At 39.3% G+C, this 9,410-nt stretch overlaps 1 protein-coding gene across 1 annotated transcript in view; it reads left to right on the top strand.

Annotated features, from left to right (window-relative positions):
• The window catches only part of LOC128787132 (transmembrane protease serine 11E-like), a 39,872-nt gene extending 36,586 nt beyond the window's left edge, over positions 1 to 3,286 (top strand). The window contains exons 8-10 of the mRNA XM_053941059.1: positions 421 to 680; positions 1,477 to 1,619; positions 2,964 to 3,286. Coding sequence (XP_053797034.1) covers positions 421 to 680; positions 1,477 to 1,619; positions 2,964 to 3,125 — 565 coding nt within the window. The 3' untranslated portion in view covers positions 3,126 to 3,286. The remainder of the gene's footprint in view (positions 1 to 420; positions 681 to 1,476; positions 1,620 to 2,963) is intronic.
• Positions 3,287 to 9,410: the final 6,124 nt, after the last annotated feature.

Here is a 9,410-nt window from a genome sequence, read left to right on the forward strand (position 1 = left end):
TGCCCCTCTATTCAGCCATGCACTCCCAGGATTTTTTGTTTAAAGCATGGCAATTGTGAAGCTGCAAGGTATTTTAAGATGGAACAGTTGATTGAACAGATTATCATTGTGCAAAAAGAGTAAGGGAAATGAAGAGTTTACAGCAGAAGAGCTTTTGGATTTGATGACACCCTATGGCCACACAATGGTTAGATCAGGGACAAGGAGCAGGGGAGGAGTACAAGACCATGGCTGAGGAGGGAATGCAGGAGTGCCCTCTTCTAGCAGCAGCCCACAGTTCTGCTATGGAAAGTGATGGATGCCACAACTGTCTAGTACGGAGCTGGCTTGAAGGAGTTTTACAGTAAAGATACTCTGCAAATTTGAAGTCCCAAACACATATTTACAGCAAAATACTTACAGCATTCTTACCTTTTTCAGCATGACTCACCCTCAGAAGTGGACTGCTACATTTGGAGCTCTTTTGAAGCCACCAAGCTTGAAGCGATCAGTCAAGAGAATTATTATCCATGAGAATTACCTCTACCCAGAACATGACTATGACATTGCGCTTGTGCAGCTTTCCAAACGAGTTGAGTTCACGAGCAGCATACACCGTGTCTGTCTGCCAGAGCCATCTCAGACTTTTCCCTACAATATTTACGCTGTCATCACAGGCTGGGGAGCTCTCACCAATGATGGTGAGTCCTGAGTCTGCCAGGTGACCTGTATGGTCCATAAGCAGCAGCTCCGAGTGAACTGATGTAACTTCTGTAGCCACATGTGATATGACAGCAAGCCTAATGTTTGCAATAGGTTTGTTTAGTTGTAGACATCAGTTTCTTGTTTTAAAACTAGAGTAGATAAACACAGAACTACAGACCACTGGAGCAAAAAAAAAAAAAAAAGAAAAAAAAAGAAAAGAAGACTCTTCTGTTTTCCCAGCCTTTCCATTTCATATTGTAAATTCTTAAGATAGGTAGTCCAGCTATGTATGTGTTTATACAGAACCTAAAAAACTATTTTGCCAGCACTCATCAGACGTTACAGATAACTCTGTGAGCTTTCAGGTAAATGTGCAGAGTGAGCTGTGGATTACCCAAGCTCACACTCTTACCAGGCCACACTAAGAAGAGATTTAGCAATGGAATAAAGATATCTTCATTTTGTATCATCTGCTCAAATTGCTAGATAATTTGTGTTCCATGGAACATGGCATTTGTGTTATGGAACTTGTGTAAAATATATGGCTTTACACTTAAGGTGCTGTGTACCATGCGATCATTACTTCAGTCTTAATAGTACAGCTCCTAAGCGAGTCTGTGATTCTATGTACATTCTCCGTAAGGGCCTGACCTAGGCAGATCAACAAGCAAAACCTCCACGTTAAACCAAGTCAAGCTGGTCCTCCATAAGAGGACATCAAACATTTTTCCTGTATATTAACTACTGCAAAGTAATTATGTTGATAAATACACAAATTGTATTTTCTCTCAGGTCCAGCCCCAAATGCTCTTCAGGAGGCAACAGTGAAACTTATTGACTCAGACACTTGTAACAGAGAAGAAGTGTATGATGGGGACATAACACCCAGGATGTTGTGTGCGGGATACTTGGAAGGAGGAGTAGATGCTTGTCAGGTAATTGTAGCTGAAAATTAGAAAGAAAAACTATTTTAATGCTGACTGCAGTACCTGGTTGACCAAATCAGACAGTGTATTAGTCCTTTGAATAGGCTCCATTCAAACAGGAATTTAGGTGCAAAGTGAAATAGCATTTAGTACATATCATTTAGCACTAAATGCTGTTATGCTAATTATGAGGTAAAAATTAAATGTCTTAAGTAGCTAATACCAGACATCTGTAGAGATGAGAAGGAAGAAGGTTAAGAATGTTATGTTACGAGAAAAAATGCACTGTCACTCACTGAAATTACATTCTGGACTGGATCATATAAGAGCAGATCTGTTACAATGTGATCTTTGGTAACAGACTTGGCTCAGTGAAAGGAAAACTGTCCGAAACAAAGATAACTATAAAGAAGGTAGGTGTAAAAGAATGGGAAGGAAACAGGCATGCTGCAGGTTTGCAAATGTTGCAAGGAAATGCTTATGCACAAACAAAAATATTTCCATAGAGATAACTTTTAAAAACATAATTTCTATTTATGTTATTTTTAAAGATTGTACTCTTAAAGTGCTGATTTAATACAGACTCTTCCCTTAATCCCAGTCCTACAGATTTTTCCCCAAAGACACACTCCCTACAGAGTAAGCCTGGGAAGCTCATTCCTCTGTTCCTGGCTCAGCACAGAAAAGACCTAAGCAGAAGGGTGCAACTGCTGTTTATTTCAGTAAATAATTTCAGTGAAAGTTACCGAATTTGGTCTATTGTGTGAGGATTGCCTCTCAGTCTGTAAGGTTTCCAGTTTAATTATTATTACCATGTCATACTATTAACAGTATCAAATTGAACCTTAGAATGTGGATAATACCTTAAGGCGATATCATCTAACTAGAAGACCAAGTTCTTGATGAAAGCTCGAAGCAAAAAGGAGCTCTAAGCTCCATTTTAAACATTATTGCCGAAAGTGACTAAAATTATTTATTTTAAGAATAGCAATTATTATAAAACCTGTCAAAAAAAAGGTTCACGCTCTCTTAGATTGCTGCCTAAATTGGTGTTTCCATACTCTGTACAAGAAAGAAGACAAGGCAGGTGGGAAGCAGTGTATCACAAAACAGAACAGAAGCTTTTTGTTAGGTTTTTTATGAAAACAGAGGTCAGGAGGTCCCCTGGCAAAAAGAAAAATGCCACAGACTTCTGACTCAAGTTTCAGAAACAGCCTGGATTCTTCACAAATGGCTGCTCTTGAAATAATGCTTGTTAGCTTTTCTTATAGGATACATCCTCCTGTCTATGGAGAGAATTGCATTTTCTCTTCTGATCAATTGAATATTTTCTCCCCCCTCCTCTTTTTCTAGGGGGACTCTGGGGGACCACTTGTTACTCCAGACTCTAGACTGATGTGGTACCTCGTGGGAATAGTGAGCTGGGGAGATGAATGTGCCAAGCCAAATAAACCTGGAGTTTACACACGAGTGACTTATTTCCGTGACTGGATTACCACAAAAACAGGCATCTAATTCTAAAGTAAAAAATGGATTTTACTACATAGACTACATGTAACTCATATTTATCTGTAATTCTGAAAAGTTATTTTTTTAGTATACATATCCCTATATAATTTTGGTTGAAGCAACCTTGGTCTACAGCAAGCGCTATCTTTGCTGTCAAAGACCCTAATCCCTTCTGAATTCATGCTAAATGTATGAGATTGCCTCATCTTTGAGCTGTGAAACTTTCTCACTTACCAGAAATTATGAACTGACATCATTAAAATTAAGTTTAAAAGCTACCAATTTACCTGCTTTATAAATGCAAACATTTCCCAGGGAAAAAAAAAAAAGAAAAAAGAAATTTTTCTTCAGCCATGGGCAAGGTCTGCAACTGAATCTTCCTCCTCCAATGAAGCAAATGCTGTCACAATTTTGTTTCTAGCAAAGTGGACCCTTGATGATTATTCTTGTTAGAGACTGCACTAACTCCAGCTGAGAACCTGGATGGTCACCTTGCTCCTTGGTAACTAAAAGTGGATCAGCAAGACTGAGATTAGGTTCTAGCTAAAGAAAAGTAGGATTTCTGTGCTTGCAGTAGGGTTAGAATGGGAAAGAGAAAAGCTTGATGTTCTTATTGCAAAGTACATTTTAAACAGGAATCTTTTTGTGGACTCTGAAATAAATATGGCATTTAAATTTGTTCTAAAGGAAAAAAAAATATTTGCCACAATAGAACTGGGAACTACCTTTTTTGATCAAGAAACAGCATGCTTTTCCAAGGGCATGCCGGCCAGCAGAAACCATCTCACTGCAAAGCAAGCAATTACCGATGCTTCACTGATGGATTCATCTCTGCCATGAATGAATATGATCCTGAATATGGATGTCTTACAAGGATGAAGAGTAATTTCGTATTAAAGGACAGTCCCAATAAGAACTTCAGAGTAAATGCAATCCTTACACATTGATTAAGCACTTTTCCTATCTCTGTGCACAACCTCTCATGGATTGCTGGTGGAAGGGGATCCTTTAGAGCCAAGGCCTTCAATGTGGGGATCAAAAATGTCACCTGTAGTCTTCAAATGGCCACTGGACTGCTTAGGCTCTGAATGCAGAACTCACAGGAGTCTGTATGAGACATGAATTAAACTGCAAGTCCCACAGCTGCACCTACTACAGCTGAAAATTCTGCAAAAGCATCCTGCCTCCCCCACTGCTCAGGACTGGCTCTCTCCTCAGCCTTCCTACTGTGCAAGCTCTCCAATAATCATCCCTGGGAATGAGATGTTTGGCATTTCTTGAAAACTCACACCCTGAATTACACGTCTACATATGAATGGAAAAACCAATGTTTAAAGCTTGGTGGTGTAGGAGGGGTTGTCTTGTTATTGGGCTACTTCCAGTCATTCTGTGTATCTTTTGAATTTTGGTAAAAGACAAGTTGCCTTATCTCAGAAAGAAATCTACTGAAGATTTTAGATTAGTTTTAGTTTCAACACAGTAGTACCTTTATTCTGATTTTCCATGTCATTGTAAAAAGAAAAGGATCTTGGGACAGTTAGGGGGATAGTTAGATGCAGCAAATCCATTTCCTTAATTTATTGATGAAGTTTGTAATTTATGCACTTTTGAGTTGCTGCTATTTTTCAATTAAGAATTTACTCCAGGCAGGGTTCAGTTACAAAACAGAAACTTCATGGAACTTTGAATTAGATAACTTTAACACACTGTTTTCTTCTAGTGCTTAAGTCCCCTTTTTTCAAAGGCATCTTTTGAGGAAAAAAAAAAAAGTTACATCTAGTTTTTTGTGCCTCTTATTGCTTTGAGGGTGAAAATCATGAGAAGTATCCTTTACAATCAGCTGATGAACTGTGATTGAAAATAAACAGTAGTTCACTTTCATAGACAGTTAAGGCTTTGTTTTGCACGTAAATCTCTTTTTGCATAGCAAATGGAGGGGCAACAATAAGGAAGCGAGGCCCAGATACAGCCCCTAGAAACTGGTTCCTACCTCACACAGCAAGTGACATGTAAATGCAACCTTTAAAATGAGAAAGGCAGCCTTTATTTCAGATTTTCTCATGAGTGGCTAAATAGCCAAGAGGTGTGTGGGAGAATGTCTACCTTACTCAGGGAATCCTGAGCCAGCCAGATGCACTTTTCATAGAATTTTTAGCAAACTGTCTGGCCTAGGTTTGTCTTATATTCCATGTCAGTGTTTTATTTATGATGACTCTGTTTGTTTTCTGCCTTAGAGTAAAACAATGAGGCTACTGTGTGATTAAAGAAAAGGTTTTTAAAAGCCTTTTATTATTGTTGCTGTTAAGATTTAGCAAGGATTTAAACAAAATAAAGGCAATATGTTTCATAACATTAAATGTATTTAAAAGCAACTGATTTTTTCTGACATTTTTCTTTGCATAATAATAAGCTAAAGTTTGAATATGATGCAAAATAGACTAATCTTCCTTATTTTCCTTATAAATCTTCCTTATTTTATGTAAAACTATTCTAAAACTACAGCTTTCTGTAGTTCTATCCATTCCCTCTCCTAGGAATCATTTTGTTATTAACAGTGGTTGAACTTTACAGGTATTTCAGCGAGGACAAGGTAAGACATTTGCTCTTCTAAAATACTCAGAAGTAAATTTCAGTTAAGATAGTAGTATGGAAATTTGAGAATGGATCTGAAGCTTCATTCAAGAATTCACCACCTTGCTTCTGCCCTTGGAAAAAACACGTGTGTTACATTCCATCCCTGCAAATTGGCTATGGGGAGCTCTATGCAGCTGGTACCAATTTTCCTGAGATTTCCCAGGTAGATTTAAAGCATCAAGAAATGTGTTCCAAACCTCTGGTTATTCCAATTGAGTTGTCTGGGGCTTTCCCAATGCTAATTTTCAGCTTGGAGCTGAAGTAGGAAAGAAGAGGCTGATTGCACAAAGCCTAATCATGTGAGGAGGTCTGGTTGAATGACATCAATCTGTCATCAGGATTTCTTATGTAAGTAAAGCTTGTAGAAAATCCCATTCTGTATCTGCTATTCCTGTTAACACATTAGATGAGCTGAGAGCCAAAAGTAATTATTTAACTCAATGAATGTTTATCTGGCAACTTGCAGCCTGTGCTGCAGATTCACAGGCATGGAAAAGCTGGCTCTTGCTTTTGGAAATGCATTCATACACATCTCAGTGTGAAATCAGCTTAGGTCCCCTTGATAAGGTGCCTTGTTTATCTGGATTTATCAACATTGTTTATCTGGATTTATCAACATTATTAACATGGTTTCTAGGAAGGTGTCACTTGCTAGAGCAGCTTTAAGTGGCAAGATCCTTTGGCCTATCCTGCTGGGAAGCTGGAGTCCTTTTAAATATGCCATCAAAACACTCCTACATGGCATGGGTTGCCAAAAAGAGGAGACAAAGCCTTGCCAGTCAGCACCTTGCTCCTGCAAGAGCTAAGGGCAAGCCATAGCCTATGGAAGGATGTTTGGAAACTCATTGAAAGATGCTGATGTAGATTTATGGTAACTTCTGGATTGGCCTGTGTGCTAAACTGAATTGTGTTTGCCTTAGTATTTTCAAATAACACATTTTTAGGGAAAAATCTTCAAGAGTTTTGTCTGCTAATTTGCTTATTAACTAAATCAATCAGGGAAACAAATATATGTGTCCAAAGCTCCACTATGAAGTCCCCACTAAGCATGTGAAATTGCACCTGTAAACCAGGAAATTAAAGACTAAAAATATCCAAGTGGCTTGGATTTTCCCAGCAGATGGAAAGGAGATTTACAGCTGCTTCAATTCCATTTGAAAATACTGGCTCTAAAGATGTATTCAGTACCTGGATGCAGAATGCATCTACAGTGGTGCACATAAACTGAAGTTGCAGAGATTTGGGACATGAATAGGCTCAAATCTGGAGGTGGTTATGTTCTCCTGGCCACAGCCTCATCCCACTTATTGCTTCAGGAAGTCTGTAAACTGACAGCTCTGCTTCCTACCTCAAAAGTTATAGCTGACTTTAATATGATGAAAATATAGAGCTGGGATTTCCTTTAAAATTGATTTATTTAACCAAATTTACTAAGATTTTAATGTCATACGTAGTTTTTAAGAAGAAGACTATGGGAGGGAAAAAAGTCAAATTACTCCAGATGTTTCAAATTTTGCAGTCTTAGAAATTTTATGGAAAATCTGTATGTTTTTTGATTTGGTACCATCAGCCTATAGAGTTCCTGGGTACGCCTGCTGATTGATGCATTTGGGAATTTATTTCTTTGACTTCTGAGGTAAACAGAATATGTCCATTTCTTTGTAGCATTTTATCTTAGAAGGCCCACATTCATGGTTTCAACAATTGTTAGTGTTTGCCTGGTTACTGTTCAAGGGTTATGTGAGAATTAACTGGATGTTGCTGTTTCTCCACTTAGGCAAAAGGCTTGTCAGTATTTGCTGTGACTATGCAAAATCTATTTTATGTGAGATGACTGTATCAAAGTGGACTGGGTCTTGAAAAATGTAATGACTGGGACACAAAGATGGTAAGTAGCAGATTCTTTTAATTATTATTATTTTTCATAATACTTTTGATGGGTAAGTGCTTGAAAATAAGAATGGTAGGTTAACCTTGAGATTAAAAAAAAAAGTTAATTTTTAAGGAAAGAAACCACAAATATAGGGGTAAAAATCACCGACAAGTCAAAAAATTATGCAAGTGACAAAACTGAAGCTGACTTTTTTTGGCGTCTTTAAACTCTTCTTCTTTCCCCCCCCACCCCCCGCCCCCGCCTTGGTCACTGGGACTCCTGTTAATTCCGTGCATTACATACATGCACTGCTCTTTGAAATGACTGTGTTTAAATAATGAAAGTAATTATTCCATGTTCTGATTTTTATGTATTATGTGAAAAAGCTACAAAGCAAATACCAGCCTTAGTATCAATTTCTTTACTGGTAAGGGTTGCAGTCGACATCCAGAACGGCTTTCTCCGATTATCCCGTCACTGAATTCGGCATTCCAGACTTCTAGTGGCCTCTAGTGGTTCTCTGAAATTTGCCCACATCTTCTCCAATTATTTCTGTTTGTGTAAACAGCATTGTAGCAGACAAGAACCTTCATCGTAAATCCTGCCAAAGCACAGGCCATGTTTGAACGAGCACAGTGTTGTGCAGCTGCTCTTAATCTTTGTCAGTAATTAAGTACAAAGGCTGTGTGCACTCTTGGATTGAGGTGTAAATCTTGACTGTTGCTAGAATACTGTTATAAGAAATGCCAAAACAATGCACTGGATGCATTATTTTGCATAATGCACAAAGAGCACAAAACTTGGGTCTTCTTGCCTTTACAAGTTCCCCAAACTTCAGTCAAGAATAGACAGAAAGCTTATCTGTTTTGTTTTTTTTATCTTGCGTACCATAGGATGCAGGTAGTTGGCTGGTCTGTTTAGGGGTTTTTAAAGTTATAAATATTTTAAAATACAAGATGACTATTCTATATTCACTGTATGCAAGGACACTTTTGAATGCTTGAATCCCTCCCATTCTAGATAAGATGTGCTAATGGTATCAAGAACGATTTAAACTCGTCTCACCTACTCTACTGATTGTTACTCAATCGGTGATTGGAGTAACAAAAGGGATCAAGGTGAAGGGATATTAAGCTGGATGATGGGAAGGTGGGCTGTGTTTGGATCTTAATCAAGAGTCTGGGAAATGGGAGAAAAAATATTGATGGGAAGAGAAGTTGGTTTTTTAGGGGGGTGGCGTGGAGTTGGTGGTGGAGGCAGCGCGGTGGCCGCCTCTCTCCTGCCTGACTTGCTCTCTCCTGCTTAATCACCACCAAAACAAGAGGAAAGGTTTCCACAAGCCTATATACTACCCCGGCATGGGCCGTACTTTGGCTTTGATAACTCTTTGCCAAATCTCCTCTGCGGCCTTGGCTAAGATCTAGTATTTCTCAGTTGGCTCCCTAGACCCTTTCAATGAAATTCTGCCTGTTTGTGCGGTAGGTGACATCCTGCTGGTGCTCTCCTGCGAGATACCCAGGCAGGTATCGCAGGAGCAGGGCCTGGAAGCGCTCTTCATCGTTTAAACTGGTCACAGTTGTACCTAAGGAGCATTTATTAATTTTATTATTTTTAACAGCACGGTGCGTTACTTTCCGGGCAGAAAATGGCGAGGATTTCAACGGCTTCAGCGGCTCCGGCCGGGCAGTCGCTGCGCAGCCCCTTCCGCTGCCGAGTCGCGGCGGACCCGCCTCCTCAGGGCGGCACCGGCCCGGCCCGGCCCGGCCCCTCATGTCGGCGCAGGC

The sequence above is a fragment of the Vidua chalybeata genome, chromosome 4 (genome assembly GCF_026979565.1).
Source record: "Vidua chalybeata isolate OUT-0048 chromosome 4, bVidCha1 merged haplotype, whole genome shotgun sequence".
Classification (NCBI taxonomy): domain Eukaryota; kingdom Metazoa; phylum Chordata; class Aves; order Passeriformes; family Viduidae; genus Vidua; species Vidua chalybeata.